Below are 19,800 nucleotides of genomic sequence, written 5' to 3'. Positions count from 1 at the left end.
GGCGGGTGTGTAAGGCAGACTCTAAGCTCTCCTTGTGTCTGTGCTGAGGGAATGGCTGCAGCTCCTCACAGACTGCATTCAGCAATAAGGAGCTTATTTTCATTTTATAGGCAACACTGGGCTGTGCTGTGGTGCTCAAGGGGCCGCAGAGGGGCTGTTTTCCCCCAGCAGCTGGGGTTTGATGCCGACCCCAGCACGCTGTGTGCTCCCACTGCAGCTGTGCACCTGGGGAACGTGGAGCTGGCTCCACAGCAGCACCAGACCCACAGCACAAACCCCTGCTGGCACGGGACAGAGGAGCAGAAATCAGAGGGCTCTAGCTTAGCCCAGCCAGGTAAGGACAATCCTGCACACTGACAGAGTGTAGAAAAGGGGTCCTAGGTGCAAGTGAGGGGTGGTAGCCTGCACAGATGCAGATGGGCTGGCAAGGCTATGCTCTTAATATTGAGTGCACATGCACACAGGCTTCTTTTGTTTGCTTTGTCCCTTTGTGTCCCATTCCAAGGTGCAAATCGGGTTCATGTCCCCAGGAAATCCTAAGAGTTTGTGGGCGAGTTTGCAGAAGGAGATGAAGAGAAGGCAGCTGCCAGGCGACTTTAATGAGACTACTTCTACACTCATGGTACAATTAAGAGCCACATAATGAAACAAAGGCTAGTTTGTTTGTTTTTAGTGAGCTCTATTTATATTTTACTTTAAATATCTTCATTCATTTTCTCTGAATCAAACCTCCACAGTTGAAATCTTGTGCATCAGAGCTAATAAAGGACAGCTATAATCTGATTTACTGCATCATTCCAAACACGAATGTACTCACAGGAGAGACTGATAGTTTACAGCAGCAATGTTTAAAGCAGAAGAATTGACAGCAAATTGAACATAACTTCTCAGCTGCCTTGCAGAAGGCTAAGGTAACTCCATAGACTTGTCTGAGGCATTTTTTTAACATGTTATTGTAACACTAAGAGGTTAAGTAAGGCTCATGTCAAAGCTAGGTTTATGCTTCACAAACTGGAAACTGGTGAAAAGCAGGTGCCTTATCTGATAGATTTCATCTGGCTGTTAGGGATGCCTGAGTTTCCAGATGTCAGAGAATGAAAAAACAGAGGAATCGCATGTGAACCAACTCAAAGAATGTAAGATCCTTGAGCTTTTTTTCTTCAATAATGCAGAAAAGAAAAAAAAAAAAAAACAACTAAATAAATCCAGTGAGTTTATGGTTTACTCCAAGCAGAGGATTAAAACAAAAATTGGCATTATTAGTCCCTTGATTTATCCCCTTCCTTAAAACAGAGAAGCCACTGAATCCAACATAGCCAGAAACGTGAAATGGAGGTTTTCTTCTCAGAGGAAGAAATTTTGTCCCTTTTTCCATATTTAAGCTTTTAAACAAAGAGAGCTTCATTCTAGAGGAGCAGCTGTGTAATTAAGACAATTTCAGAATGAACAGGGTGATTCAAGAGTCAAATACTATCTTAATTATATGCATTAATATTCTGCTACGAAAATGCTTATCACATGAAAAAAAAATCATGTTATTGCACAAGGAAGGCCACTAAAAATATAAAACTACCAGAGAAGGGTGACAGTCCAAGATAGGGCAGGTCACTGCATGCTGTGAAAGCAGCTCCCAGCTGCAGAGGAAGTGCCCAGCAAGTAACAGAGAACAACACTATCTGAGCAAGCAGAGAGCGGCCAAAAGTCAGCTGTCCTCAGAGGTGAATACTGAATGAGGGACTTCTGTGTCAAAGGGGGAGCTTTGACAAACCAAAGGATTCTTGGTTGTGGTCTGTTCTAATTTTTTGTGAAGAAAATCAAAAAGGAGCATTTTCACAGAAACAGGCAGCAGAGCAGAGCCAGAGATCAGGACAGGCAGGTTAGAGAGAAGAGTCTCTTGGCTGGATTGGGCACTGGGATGCCATCCTGCTGTGGGGACACACTTCAGCCCTCATCTACAGACCACCCCCCTTTTCTATTTTCTTCACAAAAATGTATTTTGCATTTTATGGTGGCTTTGGGTACAAAATGCCACTCAGCTCTCCAGCTAGACTAAGTTAGAATCAGGTCTAAATCATCACAGAGAGTTTAATGTTTGGCTTTGCAAAAATAGATCTCGGTGAAGGGCCACACAGACACATGTGTTATGCAATGACAAGGAGAGGCTTTAGGTTTGTTCTTGCCACACATACATTTTTACTTGGAGACCCTGAAGTGCCATGAGAGGGCATGCATAAAAAAAACTTAGCCCTCCTGCCTTTTGATTCTCACCAGGAAGAATGAGCTACAACCCTTCTCTGTGCAACAGAAATAATTTTCCTATCCCAAACTGGATTAAAACACTATGCCTTACAAATGGTCAAGGATTCCAAATGGCATGTGGCAGGAATACAGTTGTCCTGGGGAGAAATGCTCCCTTCTGCATACAGCAGAGGGAGGGGCAGGTTGAGGGCTGAGCTACAATTTAGCAGAGTCATTTGTCCAAATTCTCATGTCCTACTAAGCCACAGACCATGGTGGTGAGGAACAGCTCAGCTACTCAGGTCTTCTGTTGCAGAACAATTTGGATGCAGAGCCAAACTTCACCTTCACATCAGTCCCAGGATCCACTGCATGAAGGCTGTTATGCTGCACAGAGAAAGCAGCAATGTTTTCCTTAGGACTGGAATGGCATCCTGTGATCCAGTGACTCAAAGCAGAAAACTCACAAGTGCCTTCCACTGGGGTCTCAGGAGCCCAGCATTGAGATAGCATGGCATGGGATGGAATGAGATGGATGCTACATCCATGGGATGCAGGCAGTTCAGTAAGGGGACCCCAGAAATTTCATTTTAATCTCTAAAATGTTTAGGAAACACTTCTCTCAGCCATCTTGGGAGGACTTCACCTGCATCTTTTGACACTACAGAGGTGGAGAGGTGTTTCAGATTTTGCCTCTTGCAGCTTATCACACATGGTGCTAACAGCCATCCCCTGGGGAGATGGAAGGGCACCCGTCTCACACACAAACCTGGGATTGTTACTCAGCTACACAGAGGGCCAAGGTCTCATTAATTAGCATTGACATTTACAACAGAGACCATGGGACATGAGTGATACGAAGATGGATAAATTCCAAGAGAATTAGGGAGCAAAAAAATGCTTGGGGGATGGTTGTTCTGCTTATTCTGAGTTTTCCTTGTAAAAAGAGACTACTGGTATTTGAATTCCTTTTTCTATTAGAATGAAAATTCCTATTTCAATTAGAATTGCAGTAGGTCTTCTGCCATGTATCTAAATTGCAAAGTGCTACACACCACTGAAATGAAAAGAGGTTGCTTGGACTGGCCAGTCTCCAGTGAACGGATTTGTGGGTGGACTTGAAGGTTACAGATCAGGAGGGGTTCTGCTGAAAGGGTGTAGCTTAGCTTTGGTTCAGAGGATTTCCAAAATGCAATGCAAAAGTCTACCAGTTGTCTGCCTCTACTAAGACAGGGTCAAGCTCATGATAAAATAAACCATCTGCTCTTTCAGACTTTCATCCCAAACCAGAATAAACCTGTTTTGATGCTCTTGTGGACTTGGCTCCTTCCACTGTCTTTCATGTGCTCCAGTTGACATCATCAGGCATTCACATTCCTTGGATGAGTTCCTCAGGCATCGACCAGTGGGATTCTGCCTCAATTCATGAGTCTTTTCTATATGGCAATGCCAACAGCAGAAACAGCTGCCCGGGTTTTGAGCACTAATTAACCCCCATTTCTCACTTTCATCTCTACTCTGTTGCTGATCCCTAGGAAAGGGTCTTTGGAATTCAACAGAGAAAGCCAAATTTAGTTCTGGAGAGGTAATCCACTGGCAATGACAGTGGAACAGGGCAAGATCACCAGAAGGGGAGCAGATGCTGTACTTAATTCCAGCCCAGAGGCAGACCCTTCACCACCACCTCAACCTCCACATTCTTTACATGGTGAACATGGGAGAGTCACACTCACATTGAGCTCTGGGGTCTCCTTGCCTCTCCCCTTCCCAACCTGTAGATTCAAAACTCACCAACACTCGAATGTGTCAGCAGAGGGAAGAAGCATTAACATCTGCAATCTGTGTCAGCTGGAGAGGCATGAGGACACTTCATGTATGTCTGTGTCAACCAGGCAGGGCAGGAACAACCACCTCCCTTTATTTAAAACCTTCATTTAAAGGTTTTTATTTAAAACCAAGTCAGAAAACCCCATCACCATTGGTGTGGCTTCCCAAACCACAACATACAAACGCTCACAAGTGGTACGAGCCCCAGGACAGCTTTCCCCTCTCCTCTTGCCATCCTGCTAATTGTGATGTCTGGGGCTATTAAAAGGCACAGCACAAGAGCATGCCTCTCCTTCTGATCTGCTTCCGTGTTTATAACCATGGCTTATCTAATGACACTTAGGAAGTGTTACCAAGGAGACTATTTGCATCCTGCACGATGTTGCTAAAGCAACACTGCTAAATTAGATGCAGCGCTCTTAGCCTTCACCTACTGTATTTGCATTGCTATTAAAATGGAATAGTCACAGGCTTAAACTATATTTGGGTCATTCACTCATCCAAACACCTGAAAATAGTCCAATGACAGCAGCAATGGAGTTTCCCCTAAAAATCTAACACATCTAGGTCTCCATCTCTTACGTGTATTTCAGGCTTGCCCCTCAATGTGACCTGCAGTCAAAACAAGCCATCTTTCATGCTGCAACCTTCCTCCACAGGACATGTTTTCCCTGTGTGTTTGGCTTTTATTTGAATGCATCAAGAGATTTTAACTGTCATAAATAATTACAGCATCTCAGCATTTGATGGAGCACAGCAGAAGGCAATTTGTAAGTAGCATTAATTTTTGAGGCACAAGATGGCTCAGAGGCACTGGAAATGCGACAACTTGCCTGGAGTTTATGGGTCAGCTGTTCATCTTCACCCTGAGTCTTGGTTCGGCTGTAAAGAGTCACCACTCAAGGGCTTCAAGATGGCCCATGGAAAGATTAAACAGCTAAACAATAATTACTTGTTTTACCCTAAATAAAACAGTAAAATACTCATTATGGAGAGGATAATAAAATAGAAATAATTTTAAACCCTAAATGACTAGCTATAAACAAAAACAAAGGCCAGGCTCTATTTTAGGTGATGTTACAGAATAAATTAAATATAGAAGCTCGAAAGACTACTGGTAGGTAGACAGTGAGCAACCAAGAGGTGGGGTGGAAATGGTTTCCAAGGCAATTAACAGCTTCTCTAGAGTTTGGACATTTGTCAATACGACAATGAACATAAAATTCAAACAGCACCCCTGCACACACAGACACATTAATGTAAGAAATACGGACAGCTGTCTGGAACTTTACAGGAAATATTACAATTGTGTGGGAATGTATTGGATTCATTGTAAATATACAATAAATATAATTTTACTGTGTTCTTCATTATACCAAACAATGTTACAAGCAAAGTCACTGGGCCCTCTGAGATCCAGTATTCTGAAAATCTAGAGCAATGTATTACCCCCACAGTTTTCTGTTCTGATGGTCTGAGCAGTACATTTTGGTCAGCAACACGTAACAATAAAATACCATCCCACCAACACCCAGATGGAGCTCTCCATCACTATTTAATATGTTTATTACAAAAATAACTCTTGCTTTTAACACTTTCAAATTTAAAAGATAAACTCAGGCAAGGACATAAATACTTGGCATCTGTCACTGAATTCAATCAGCTCCCTGAATCAGAGCAAAAGAACCCTGTTCCAGCTCCGCTGCAGCGCGTAATAAGGTTTGGGTGCCTCTTATTAATAAATCCTTCCTTTGGCCCAGAAGCACTACTGAAAAGCACACCTGGGAGCATTTTACTATATATAAAATCTCTGTTCCAACAGCAAATTTGATCTGCCTACAGAATCTAATCACGAGAAGGTAACTCCTTCCTGCTGAACAGGCTCCAGCACAAGCAAGCCCATGTCCAGAGAGCATTTCACCTGCCAGGGCTTGTAATTGCTTATGCCTGGGAATTTAAGATGGAATACCAGAAGCTGGACTGGTAAAGAATTTCCTAGCAGTATCGGCCTCCGGGTCAGCCTGTTTCAGGATAAGGGGATGACACAAGCTCTTTCCTCCCTCCCTGCAACAGCTGTGGTGAGGTTCAGTTCCTCAAGTTTTATCATTGCTTTAGCTCCTCCATGAGAAGGTGTGATGAAGGCACAGAAGAAGACTTCTGCAGTTGGCCATGGCTGTAGAACACGTGTGCCCACAACCATGCTCCACTGAGGTGGATGGACAAGTGCCAGCACAGTGCTGGTGGAGAGCTTCCTCCAAGCCACATGGAGGGGAAGCCACCCTGCAGCAGGTGAGCTGTGCTGGGGTCTGAACAAACACTCAAAGGATTCCTAACTCCTCTCATAGAGCAAAAAGAGGATGGTTCAAGTTTCATGGGGCTCCAGATCTGCAACAGCCATACTCCCTCACATACTCCCTCCTCCTATGGTCACACAGCAAAACTCCGTGACAGTTCATAAAATGATCTTCAGTCCTCTGTGGGAAAGGGTTGTTTGTGTCCACACACAGAGGCTGCAGAAGGTCCTTTTTAGCTGCCTCTGCTCCACAGGAGCTTTCCCAGGACCCAGTTCTCATCAGTGGCTTCAGGTACCCCATGTGAAACAGGCCAGGGGAATCTCCAAGGAAGGGTCAAAAATGAAGATTTACATTAGCAGCAAGGCACAGAGAGGGGAGGAAAGGAACCTCCCTGTCTACCAGCCAGCTCCTCCTTCTCCCATGAGAAAGAAGATCAAAAGGAAAAAAATGTTTTCTCTGTGCTAGCTGTGCCTCTGTGAAATTTTCTAAGGACTTTCTGTTGGTTTTGGATCAGGTCCTAGACCCATGTGGACAGAGTTTGGTGTGTCTGGATTATTTATTAGCAAAAGGGTTCCCTCCGCAATCAAGCGTGTAGAACACCTTATTAAAGCATGCTCTGCTCTGTATCTGACCTGATGGAGCTGGCATGAAGAAGTTCTCAGCACCCCCCCAGAAATGCTGCTGGACTGTGAATTGTCATTACTTCCCTCATGTCAGTTCCTCCATGGCCTTATCTAAACTATGTCATAAATCTTCTGGGTTTTCTCTGAACTCTCCTCCTCCTAGTGACATTCTGTACTTCTGAATAATGTTGTCTCCATATGAATTACAAGGGACACAGTAATAATGCTGCAGCAGGAGCAAGGGAAGCAGTGGGAAAACAGCTAAAAGCTACACTGAACTGTTTTCTTACTTGTAATCTTCTGTCATACACTGAGCTGGAAGATTAGATAACAAGACTATTTATAGCAGCATTGCTGGATGTGTATCACAAAACCTTTACTGTAAGACCACGACAAGTATAAAATTTTAATTTTGCCTGCTACTTCCCCGTGTCACAGCTTCATTTGCAGCAAAGCATTTTTGCTTTTGCAGTGGGGTTATTAATAATGGATGTAGCATTAACATTTCCAAATTGGGAGTTCACCCTCAGTCAGTGCTCCCACCCATCACTCCGTAATTTCATCTCCTGGGCTTCATGTTGGACTGACAACAGGAGACTGACAGTGTCTGTTCAGCCACCAAACACACCTTGTGTGGATAAGAGCAACCAGAGCTCACTGCATTCGCTGCTACAGGTCCCACCTGCACCACTTCTCTGCTTGAAACCTGCAGCTACTTTTTTACCTCTCTGCTAAGCCCTCCAGTACACAACCTGTAAGGCCTGAGAACAACAATCCAGGGGAAATGCACAGAACACCAGATGATCTCCACCCAGCAGATGGTAAGAGCTTTCTTCCACAACTAATGTAAGGCAGATTTCAAGCAGAGGAGCAAAGCTCTCAGCTGTCAGTACTTATCTCTTAGCATCTCAACTCTAAACCTTGTAAAAAAAATTATTCATGCTTTTAATTAGGAAGAACTTTTTGCACCTTTATTTTATCTGATGCTTGTTAAGGATGTGCTTGTTGAGGGGTCATACCATTAAAAAAAGAACACTAAATGATATACAGAAACAGGAGTAGGAATGTAGAAATCCAGTGCTAACATCAGAGGTAACCCAGGTCCTTCATTATGTTGTTACTGCATTTTTAATAAAGAAAGTAAATTTCAACGACTTCTCCCCTTTCTGTATTTGATGAACACAACCAATTAGAGAGGAACATTTTGCCTTTTCCATTTTCCGTCACATCTATTGAAGTGACTCACTCACTCACGTAAGAAACAGATTCTGTTTGCACCATTTACAGTTATTTGTGTCCTGTCTTCTACAGTGACTCAGTATTTCTATGGGAAACCATCTCTTCTATTCCTGCCTTGTAAATACTTATTAAGTATAAAAAATAGGCTTTCATCACAGACACAAATGATCTTGCAAGATAGAGATTTAGAAACACAATGGCACCATTTACCCAAATCAAAGAAATCATGAATAATACCAATACAATTAATGCTATATTAAAGAGATACCACCTAAGGAGGAGATTTGAACTAACCTTCTGCTGAAAATATGGAACCTGGATGGTAAATTAGCCCTACTTCTAGATCAGTTTGCCTTATCTGTCCTTTGTCTCTTCAGAAACCAGGCTCCCTCTTTGCTAACCCACTGCTAGTTACTGACAGTGGCACCAGTTAGTTACACAGCACCCCAGTCACTGCTTCGATGAACAGATCTTCCCAAGCACTGGTGCTAGACATAGGATGTGTGGTGGTCATATCATAAAAATTATGAGATTAAGTCGATAGTGAATCTGTGCCTACACCCATGCAGGAACATCTGGAAAGTGTCAGTGTTACCACTGTGAAACTCAAATATTAAATACAAAGGAACAATAGAGGAGGGAGACTCTACAAGTAATTTCTGTACTTTAGAATATTTTTTTACTAAAATGTTGTTACTGTTTTTTGGTTTTTTTTAAAGTTCACATCAAGTGGGTTTTTTGAAACTAAAAAACCTGCCATGGAATTTTATCTCTGAGGCTGGCAAAGAACTATTAATATTTACTTTTCAAAATTTTGCATAAAGCAGCTCTACAGTTTAACCTGACAAGTTTTCTGAGAGCTGAGATTCCTTCCCTATGCTTCAGCAAAAAGTTGAACTGAGGTGGACTAATGGAGGATTGTATAAACATAATGCTACCATGGCATCCTCTGCCCTATAATTTTGAAACAAAATTCTATTTTAATCCTGTACTTGAAAGGCCAAATAACCAATAGTATAAACATGAACTAGCATCTTCTAACAACACATTTCTACCATCTCGAGCTCCCCATGAATAAATGGAGATGGAAACCTATCCCCACCTCAATTTTAACCACAGTTTGGCAGCAGCCCAGATCTTAGTATGAGTAAGTACCCAAGTGTCTGCCCTCCTTTCCAGCTGCTCAGCTTAGCAATGCCCTGGTTAGCCAGGCCAAAAGGCAGCCTAAGCTCATGGATATGTCACACTCACAACAAAAGTTTAACCACTGTTAGACCCCAACTTTCAGTAAAAATTCAGTTCTCATCCCCAGAACTACTTCGGTATCTGTGGTACAAAAGTGAGCACCTCCACGGTGCTGTGATTAAAGTGAGAAGCTACTTTGGGATTTGGCAGTTTGCAGCACAGCACTGAGCACCTGCACACTGCTGTGATTAAGGTTAATCTTAGATCAACCACTTCTAAATGAAGACAACCCTGAAACACAAGTATTGTGGAGCCCACTCCTTGACACAGCTCAGAACTGGATCACTCAGATGTCCTAAACTTTCAAGGCAGACCAAGTCAGAGCATGTGTGGATCCCCAGCTTGAAATAAGTAGCCCCTGTGAAGGTACACACTGTAAGTAAAACAGCATGTACTTATGCACTTGCCACAGGCAACAATTTCAGCGCTGCAGAAGTAGCTGGCTCCTGCAATTATCCTAGCAGCAGTAGGTAAGAACAGCCACCAGACCGGAAATCTTCCAAGCCGCTGTATTAGAAATCTTCCCAGATATGGGAATATCCACAAAACCTGTTATTTCAACAGTCTAGGAAAAAAACTACTACTAAGCTACTTAGGCTTCTGTCATTAGGAGGTCATTGTAAGCAGAGAGAACCTGCTTTCTCTTACTCAAAAAAGAGCCCACAAATGGAAAAGCAACTATATTTGTCAAAATCACGTCTGCAGGAGACACCATCACATCCAAGGGACCTGGTTACAATCTCTTCTGTCTCCCAAATAAAGCCTGGATGTTCTGTGTATGACTTTGACACTGACACGGCAATGAACCACCCTGTAAACAACCAGGCAGGGCTGCTCCAGAGCCGGCTCTATGCCTCCATCTACCACTGCAACACCTGAACAATGCAGCTGCACCTTTCAGTGAAGTTTAAAGTTCTCATTTTAGCACCATCCTTATCAGCTAAACACAGGTAGCCTTAGGAAGACACCCTTGGGAAGTCAAAATGAGAAGGGCAAACGGTCTTTGTTGCAAACTTCAAAGGATTCCTCTTTTATGACTTCTTCCAATCTCCCTTAAAAATGGACCCATTTTAGTATCTGTAGCATCCACCAATAATGAGCTCAACTGAGCAACTACCTACTGCAGGTGGCTACAGTCACCTCTTGTTCATTTTATGTCCTCCTAATTCTTGTACTGGAAGAGACAGTGAACAGTGGAGCTCTGCCCTTTCTTTACTTGCAAGTCATGTCCATTCTAGTTGTCCCTTTTTCCAGAGACAAGAGTCCTAGTTTATTCAATCATTCCTTATATGAAATTAATCCAGATTTATGACCATCCTTGTTGCCCACCTCTGAATCTTTTCCAGTTCTTCTGAATCTTTCCTGAGATTTTGAAAGGAGAAGAACCAGAACTACACATAATATACACATTTACACAACAATCTATTAATGGCCTCTATTTTCCTCTGTTTGGCTTCCCTTACAATTTCTAGTATTTAATTTGCTTTATTTAATTACTGAGCCTGGCACAAATATTTTTAGCTCAATCATCCAACTGATGTTTTGGTTCCTGCTGGTTTTCAAAAGTAGACTTTCTTGCCCTTGAGAAATATTGAGATTCACCCATGGGTAAGAAACCAACCACATGATTTGTGGGAAATTTGTGAAAAGCTGCAGCAGTACCTGCTTCACCAACAGGCTTCATCACCTCATGAAACAGACAATAGGAAAGGAAAAGTAAGATCAATAAATTGATGTGTTTGGAACACTGAGCAATTTTAGGCAGTTTAAATGCAATAAATCAAAGTTCAGTAGCTTGGGAAAAAATCTAGTACTTGGGAGAAGGTCATACAAACCTGACAACCTCAGGCAGGAAAAACTTTATACCCACAACCCAGACAGGTCAGAGGGAGACAAGCATACCCTGGACAGAGTAAAAGCAGAAGGGCAGGAAGCAGGAGGCATCCTTCAAAGCCTTGAATAATGAAACTTCTGACTCCGTAAGGCTGGAAGAAAATAATATAATATTTCAAAGAAGAAACAATTATGCCAACAATGGGAGCTGAGGTTATCTCACAGTATCACTCTTGGTATCCCCACAATGCACCGCCTGTGATGCCTAAAAATGGCTGTGATGCACCCCAACTTCTAAGCCTATGACCATCAGTTGCTGATAACCTTTTACTGCCCTTTAGTTCTATCTAGTGAGTGCACAAAATGGAGCTGGCAGCAGGACAGTCTTTCAACAACATACAATTATGGAAATGCCTACACCAGCCAGATTACTATCTTCTGCATGTGTTTCAGAAGCTCATAAAGCACCAGGGAAATGGGGAAAAAGTCTGACATGTTTATGTGTCAGTGGGATATAATGTTTGGAACATCAACAGCAGAAATGCAAGACTGTGTAATCCTGACTGGTACCCTCCATGGGTGAGGGAAAGCAGGAAAGCTTCTGCCTTCTTGGTCAAGTGCTGCACAGCAGGCTGCCAGTCTGGGGGCTGCAGCCAGAGAGGTGGTGACACCCTTCAGCAAACTACTGCTGACCCCCACTGCAGGTGCCCCAGCAAAATAAAGGACTAGAACTGCTCTGTTGAGGTGCCAGACTGCTTCATGTGATACTCTGAAGGTATAAACCTCACATCATCCTACAGACATCACCCAGACCCATGAGTGAAAGCTATCTGGATGAATGAGCAGTAAGTACAGGCAACCATAGGAGCACCCGGCACAACATGACTAAGATCCTGATGGGAGCCTCCAGATGCCACTGGAATACAAATAAAAAAGAAGAGCCCATGAGTAATCAGCACTGCTGAAAAGAGGATCCCTGGCAGCTGGGGCTGTTTCTGTAACACTGAGCATGCATTCTTTTGCAAAAATATCATAGGTGCATTGACCTATGAGAAAATCCAACAGGAAGAAATCCTGCTTGCTGCCACTCACTCTTCAAGGCAAGAGGAGCTCAGGAAAGAGTACCAAACCTGAGTAGGAGGCTGGAGGAGAGGATTTAAGAGAGAAGATAGTAATAGTTCTTAGCTTTTACAATGTAATATTGATCTGCTGTCCACAGCAATGGCTAAGCCTTCTTGAAGCTGAGGACACAAGACAAGGGAGGATAAAGAGCTGCATGTCCATGGAGCACAGGAGATGGCATACAAGTCCTGTGTCTCACTTCTGACTCAAGGACTAGAAAAATTTCATTTCTTTATCCTGGACCAGCACATCTGGGAGCGACACCACAGCCCAAACAGGGCACACAGCCCACACCTCACAGGAGGAAGAGTTAAACACTTCCAGCAAGGTAGAGCAGTACCTAAGGAAGGAATGCAAAAGCCAGAGACTGGAAAGATGTAACTCTAGGCAATGAGGGGAACTTAATAAGCTACACCAGGATTAGAAAAAATAGTTAATAGAGGAGATAGAATAGACTATCTTGGAAGAACCTTGGGGGAGGGGGAGGGGTTGAACTGAGGATCCATCTCTTGAGAAATAATAGAAGTCTCCTTGGTTGGAACAGTTCAATGCAGACTGCCCTGACACAACTAAATAGACAGTACACAGAGCCACTGATGAGAAGGCTGATCTTTTTCATCTCAGAATTCAGCAGATTAGATACAGCTGGAGTTTTCCCATTTGGCTCCCCTCCAAACAGCCATACACACCTTGTTTGATAGTTATCACAAACCATATTTCAGAGAGGGTGGACAGCAAAAATTTCCTGGAGTTTATCTGGCTGCATCCTTAAGGAGATTGTTACCAGATAATAATAATCTTTTGCACAGCATTAGGAAAGTACACAAAGGATCACCTTCTGTCACCCCTGACAAACTACATCTGGGTTGTGGGAAGGGAAATACTCACAGGAATTCTGAAAATAATCTCACCTCAACCTCCTCATCATGACATCACTAAGTGAAAACCTCCTTCCAATCACTGGCCAGGACTTCAAGGTTAACAGCCATATCAGGACCATGGCATCAGATCACCTGCAGTCCTGGAGGAGTTCAGTTTTCACTGTCTCCAAAACAGCCAAAGCCTGTAGGCACAACTATGGCACCAAAGTCTGGATTCATAATGCAGATATGACATACTGCTCTGGAACAGGTAATTCCAAAGGGCTCAAGTCTAGTGCTTCCTAGTGAACAGTTATGTGAAGTGCTTTTATAAACAGCTGGACATAATAGATTTTAAAGTACTACCTTACTCAAAAGCAACTTGAAAATCATCAGCCTGGGGTTCCAGCTTTGCTCTTGCAGGTACCTTCATCAAGACCTGCCTATTTCAGTTACCTGGTTTTAAAACCACAGCTGAAGCCTGAGAATCAAGTTGTGTGCTTTCCTCCTTTTGCATGACCATCTAAAGCAAAGCAAATATTCTGCCAGCCGTGTCAGTCTTTGTGAGATTTCTGTCTTATGCCTTCAACACCAAAACTATCACATGGCCTTCAGAAGATTTATGTAACTAAAGGTGACCATTTTTAGCAGGGCTAAGAGAAAGACATAAAATTTTCCAGCACAAGTGGGCGACAGCTCTACCATGTGCAGAGATGTTACTTCTTACTTAGGTGAGATGAACTTGTAAGGTACAGGGACTGAATTCAAAGTCTGCAGACCACCTGAGGAAACAATGCAATCATAGCTTCTTCTCAAGCAAGAGAGAGCCCTAATCACCCCGGCACCAGGTCAGGAAGAGGTCGTCTCAGAGTAAGAAAGTATTAGATGGTGGCCAACTTGTAAAAGTTCTGTATCCCTAACACTAAGCCAGACACTGAAGGAAGAACAACTGGGGACCTTCAATTAAAATGTACTTAACAAAATGTTAAATGGCAGATATGTAACAAAACTGTGTGACATTCATACTTTCACTGCTATGCCTTGAGTCCATTTTACAGAAACCTGTCAAATGCAATCAGACTTGTTTATTCTGCATTTAAATGTAGGACCTGAGGCAGTCTGCTTTCAAAAAAGACAGAAAAGGCACATATTGTCCCTGGCAGTTGCTTGGTTTTTTCAACAAAGGCAATGCCTTGTTCACTCTTTATTCCAAATAAAAATTATTTCAATGCTCTGTTGCATTAGAATCTTGAGAATATTTCTGCTTGCTGCCTCAGCACAGGTAGAAAAATAATTAAAATGTAAACTAAAGAAAGAAATATAGAAACAAAGTGGCATTAACACACAACTCACTGCTCCCACCCCCCCCCACCCCCCAAAATCAGGTGATTCACACAGAACATCCTCCAAATCTCACGTAAGCCACTGTTAATGGATTAAGTGGCAGTGTCCCTTCTGGCTTCAGTTTATAAATTCTTATCTGCTTAAGGTTGCTCCAGAAAGACTTCCAGCTGACAGCATGATTCTTAAAGAGACAAATCCTCCCTGGCAGTTTACAATTGCATACCAACAACTACAGTATTGCGTGTGCCTTCGTGTTTGCATTGATAGAGGATGATGGTTCACTGTTTAGGATTCAGCATCCCCCTCCTTTCAAGTCTGATTTGAAGCACCACCATTGCTTGGGCTGAGTTTCTCACTGACTTGTCTGTGACAGCAATGAGCATTCCTAACATCTCCTTGCATGGCCACTGAAACAGCCATGATAAAACCACCCTCAGTTCACACAACTACTCCAAATCACCCAAGTACAGACAAAGGGGGCAGAGAGATTCAGCAGAAGAATAATGCAAGTATCATAAAATCCTTCCCAATAATAACCAGTTGTCCAGCTCATCATTAACCATTTCTACTCCTCTAGACCATGCCAAAGAAGTATCCAAAAGCCCAGCAAAAAATGAGGGTGAAGAGCAGCATTCCTATTTTTGATGCTGGTGGCTGCAAATTCTGCAACACATAGAGGAAGCTGCAACAGGTTAAAATCTGAAATGGCTGTTAGAGCAGCACCTTCCCTCATTCCCTGCTTACAGAGAGATGTGTAACATCCTCTACCCACATTATCAAGTGCCTTTGGCTGTGAAAATGACCTTAGAGAAGAGGTACCCAGGTAGTGCTGAATACACACAGTGTGTGTACTGCTGCGTGAGAAGATTGCATTCATGAACGATGGGTTATTTTCTGCTACCACCCTCCCAACTTCCAGCAAAAGGGGGTAAAAAAGAGCAGAGATAGAGGAGACTTTGGCAGGCTCTCCTGTCCACATTACAGAAGTCACCCTCATCCCATTTGGTGCCAACAGGTTCCCAGGAGTTCAGAAAAGGGATGGCATCCTTATGAGGAACAGAATAGCCACATAAGCGAGACAAAGAACCCCAAATACTCCCTGCCCTCCTCCAAACAGGACTCACGTAAGGACAGTCCCATGCACACACAAACATCCATGGAGCCCTCAGAAGAGACACCAAAGCAAAGCCTTCATTCACCAATAAGCACTCGGGGACTCGGTGTTTTTACTCCCCCAAATTGTTGTCCTTTGCTTTCCTAGGGTACCTTTGCCTGGAAAGACCCGTGCACTCATCAGCCCCTCACGGGGCAGTGCCGGGCAAGAAGTGACAGTGCTGCGAGCAGGGCAGGGGGGCTCACACCGCAGAGGGCTCGGGGTGCCAGGCACGGAGCCATCCTGCCCCGGGGAGCACAGCCCGCCCCGCGGTGTCCGGGGCGCCCGGCGTGGGGTGCTCAGGGTGCTGTGTGTACCAGGGATCTAATCCCAAACTGGGGTCCCTGCGGTACCCAGGATTTGTCTTCTGCCCGGGTGCCCATCCGATCCCGGGCTGTCCAGAGCACCCATCCCGCTCCGGACTGCTTCAGGTGCCCCGGGGTACCGCGCACGCCCGCCTGGAGGAGGATGCTCAGGGTGCCGGGAATGCCGGGGGCGCTCGGGGTGCCGGGGCTGCCGACCGAGCCGTACCTTTGAGGCGGTGGTGGCGGGCGCGGTGCAGGCGGCCCTGGCCGCCGCGGGGCAGCGCGGGGATGCTGGAGAAGCGGCTCCCCATGGCGGCATCCGAGCCGGGCCGGGCCGGGCGGCACCGCGCGAGGTCTCTCTCCCCGGGGGCTGTGGCGGCGAGGGCGGAGGGCAGCGCCGGCTCCGAGGGCGCCGAGAGCCGCGGTCCCGCCCGCCGGGCCCCCCGCCCCGCTCGGCTCCGCGGCGGCTCGGCTCGGCTCGGCTCGGCTCCGCGGCGGCTCGGCTCGGCTCGGCTCGGCTCGGCTCGGCTCGGCTCAGCTCGGCTCAGCTCGGCGGGGCGGGGCGGCGGCACCGCGGCCCCCCCGCCGCGCCCGTCGCCATGGAGACACAGCTGTTCCGCCGGGGGGGCCGCGCCGCCCCGCCCAGATGTGCCACCGCTGGCGCGACAGGTGGGGACACGCGGAGCCTGTGCCAACCCCCGCCCCAGCACGGGGACGCCCAGGACCACAAACCCCGAGGGGCAGGCGCAGGGTCAGGGACATTATTCCCTTCACTGCCAACCCGGGATTTCCCTCACACCTGCCGGCCCTAAACGCGCTTCCCCGGCCTCCTTCCAGAGAGGAAATTTGTGGCCAAGGCCGGAATCCAGGCGCTTCAAAGAAGCTGCATCATGCATGGACACTCACCCAAGCAGACCAGCTGTGGTGGGACGCAGCTGTCCTAAAGCAATTAGGATTCTCATGGATACAAACATGTCAAAGCCACACTTGGGAAGGCAAGGAAGATGGGCACGCAGCTCCTTGCACAGTCCTAGGGCAAGTGGACGAGTAGGCAGCTAGTCAGAGGGGCAGGTAGGTCTCTTTCTGGCCCCTGACTTACCCAGTAAGTTGTGTGTGTGCCTGCAGCCACCACTTGACTGAACCCAGGGGCTCAAAGCAGTGAAAAGTTCCAGTTAAGCTCAGGGAAGTAGGGTAGGGTAGAGATGGGATAAAGGGAAACGCTTCACTGGCAGATCTGGGAAGGGTCAGGAGCTCATGCTGGTGAAGCACCAGCATGGGGCACTGCCTGAACGTGTGTCCTCTGAAAGCTGCTGTGATGCAAACGTATCCCTCGTGAGCTGGGACTGCCCTGTGTGGCTGCAGCCCTCTGAGCCTCTGCACAGCTCCAGTGCCACAAACACAAATTACTCCTACATGCCCAGGACATGCCCACGCGGCTCATTTTCTTGCCCTTAGAGAGAGGGTCCTGTGTTAATACCACACCTGTCCACTACCAGATGTGTGGCTCCTCTTCTCACTGCCCACCCCGGAGCCACCCAGGCCATGAGGTGCTCCACAAAAGCAGCCATGGCTATACAGGATGGGAATTTCCCCTTGCCCTCACCGCAGCAGCACCTTGGCCTCAGGGGAATTTCTCCTGTGACAGCCACAATCCAAGGCCTGGAGTTATTCAGTTGGTACCACAGCAAAACCAACCCACAGCTGATGTTGTCTATTGCATAATTTCATTACCTTTGTCTTTTAAGAGGACTACAGCCTCTGAAGACGTGGTTATAAGTTTCATCTAGAGTTTTAGTGGATGCTGAGGGCTGAGGGCATCTTCCATTCAGCTATGTTGTGACTGTAAAATGGCTTTGTCCTTTCTTCTGCAGAACAAAAATTTAACTTTCAGCTTTCTTCCAAAAGGTGATTTTGCCAATCTGTCTATCTGCCTCCACCCTCCATTCTCCCTCCTCTTAGTAAATATAAGAAAAGCCCTTCCTGGTCAAGAACCACATATGAACATTTTCACCCTGAAAAGTTACTGCTGCAATTTCCTCAACCAGAGAGCCAAGAGATCCCCTTCTCCTCTGAAACCACTCAAGTATCTAACTTTCAGAGGAGAAGGGGAAGGTTTATTCTGAGGTTAAATAACAAAACTTTATAAGAAATATTGAGAATATCAACCAAAATATGGTGCTTAAATCCATATAAGAATTTCTTTTGGTATGTATGATCTACAGAGCTAGGGTGAAGAATCATTACTGTCCTGTCAAGCTTTTAATTGCAGTATAGGTGAGATTTTTTGCATCCTTTCTCATTCTCTCAGAAGTAGAAAGGAACGACCACACCAGTCAGAGTGAAGCCATGGTAGAGTGGGGTTGAAGTCTGGCTCAAACACGAGCCCTCTGTTCAGCTCTTCTGGTGTATTGGGTCCTGCTCTGGCCCATGTTGTTCCACCAGCTGCCTCCACATGCAGGAAGCTCAAGAGGGGAGGTGAGACAGACACTGAGACTGAGTCACATCTTTGTTGAGAACCTTTGTGAACATGAACACTTTATTTTCGGTGAGCTCATTTCAGTGAACCCAAAAAGAAACAAATGACCCTGAGATGAGCTCAGCTGATTAGGGCATGGTGCTAATAACACCACGGTTGTGGGTTCAATCCCTGTGTGGGCCATTCACTTAAGAATTGGACTTGGTGATCTTTGTGGGTCCCTTTCATCTCAGAATATTCTGTGATTTGTGACACAAGACTGGAATGGCCCTTAGAGGGCCACCTCCTCATCATACAATACCTTCCAGCCTGTTGAACCTAATAGTCTCCTACCAGCAAAAGAAAAAAAACCTGTTCTTTCCCCATTTCTTTTCTCTAATCTCTCTCTCTGCCTGTCCTTGAATTGCAAGAGATCTTGAGCAAGGACTGTCACTTTTCTGGGAAGTTCATGTTTAATATGGCAGAAAGAGGTGTCAGTAAAAGGCAAATTATAATAGAAAGATTATGGAAAAAGAAAGAAAAGAAAGAAAGAAAGGTTCCATTGTATAAAAGGGACCTTGAAAAAGCAAAGGTACCAGTTTTGGACTGGAGGCATAGGGAACATCCATGTAATAGCAGAGGAAAGTTTTCTGTGCAGTCATCCATTAAATGACAGGCACTCACACATGTGAGTGCAGGCTGCTAACTGTGCCTTGTGTGATAGCTCACCATGTGGGGAACCTGTTCCCAGAAGGACCTTATGCTTTCTGCTTCTACCAAATCCACCCTGAGTTTTAGACATTAGGCACCAATTTAACCTTGGTGCCATAGTGTGAATATTAAACTATACTCCACATGACTGGGGGGGTTTGTGCTCAACCACCTCCCCTTTCAACCTGGATAACCAAGGTAAAGCGGTAAAGCACAGTTCCATCAGTGGAAGGAGGAAGCCTTACAGGCCTGCTTTAGCAACATGTTCAGCTACCATGAGGAATGGGCTTTGCTTTGCCTGGCACAGCAGCCTGCAGCTGACACCATGGGGACAAATGCAAAGCAGCACCAGGGGTTATTGTGATTGTACCTTGGTTCACTTTATCAAAGAGCCTTTGAATTTGCTCCTTATATTGGTTGGAGAAGGAGTGAGAAGGAGGGGCTGCTTGCTGTCCTTGCCAACTTATGTCAGCTTTTCCTGCAAAAAATGTTGAGCAGGGTGAGAAATATGCTCTGTGATCACAGGGGCCCTTGATAGACAAAACAGGATC

The 19,800-nt window shown here is 45.3% G+C and overlaps 1 protein-coding gene across 1 annotated transcript in view; it reads right to left on the bottom strand.

Moving 5' to 3' along the window:
* Nucleotides 1–16,616, bottom strand: part of NEURL1 (neuralized E3 ubiquitin protein ligase 1) — a 143,933-nt gene extending 127,317 nt beyond the window's left edge. The window contains exon 1 of the mRNA XM_038141686.1: nucleotides 16,310–16,616. Coding sequence (XP_037997614.1) covers nucleotides 16,310–16,394 — 85 coding nt within the window. The 5' untranslated portion in view covers nucleotides 16,395–16,616. The remainder of the gene's footprint in view (nucleotides 1–16,309) is intronic.
* Nucleotides 16,617–19,800: the final 3,184 nt, after the last annotated feature.

The sequence above is a fragment of the Motacilla alba genome, chromosome 6, assembly GCF_015832195.1.
Source record: "Motacilla alba alba isolate MOTALB_02 chromosome 6, Motacilla_alba_V1.0_pri, whole genome shotgun sequence".
NCBI lineage: Eukaryota > Metazoa > Chordata > Aves > Passeriformes > Motacillidae > Motacilla > Motacilla alba.
Note: the sequence above shows the minus strand (reverse complement) of the source record. Positions and strands in the feature narration are given on the sequence as shown.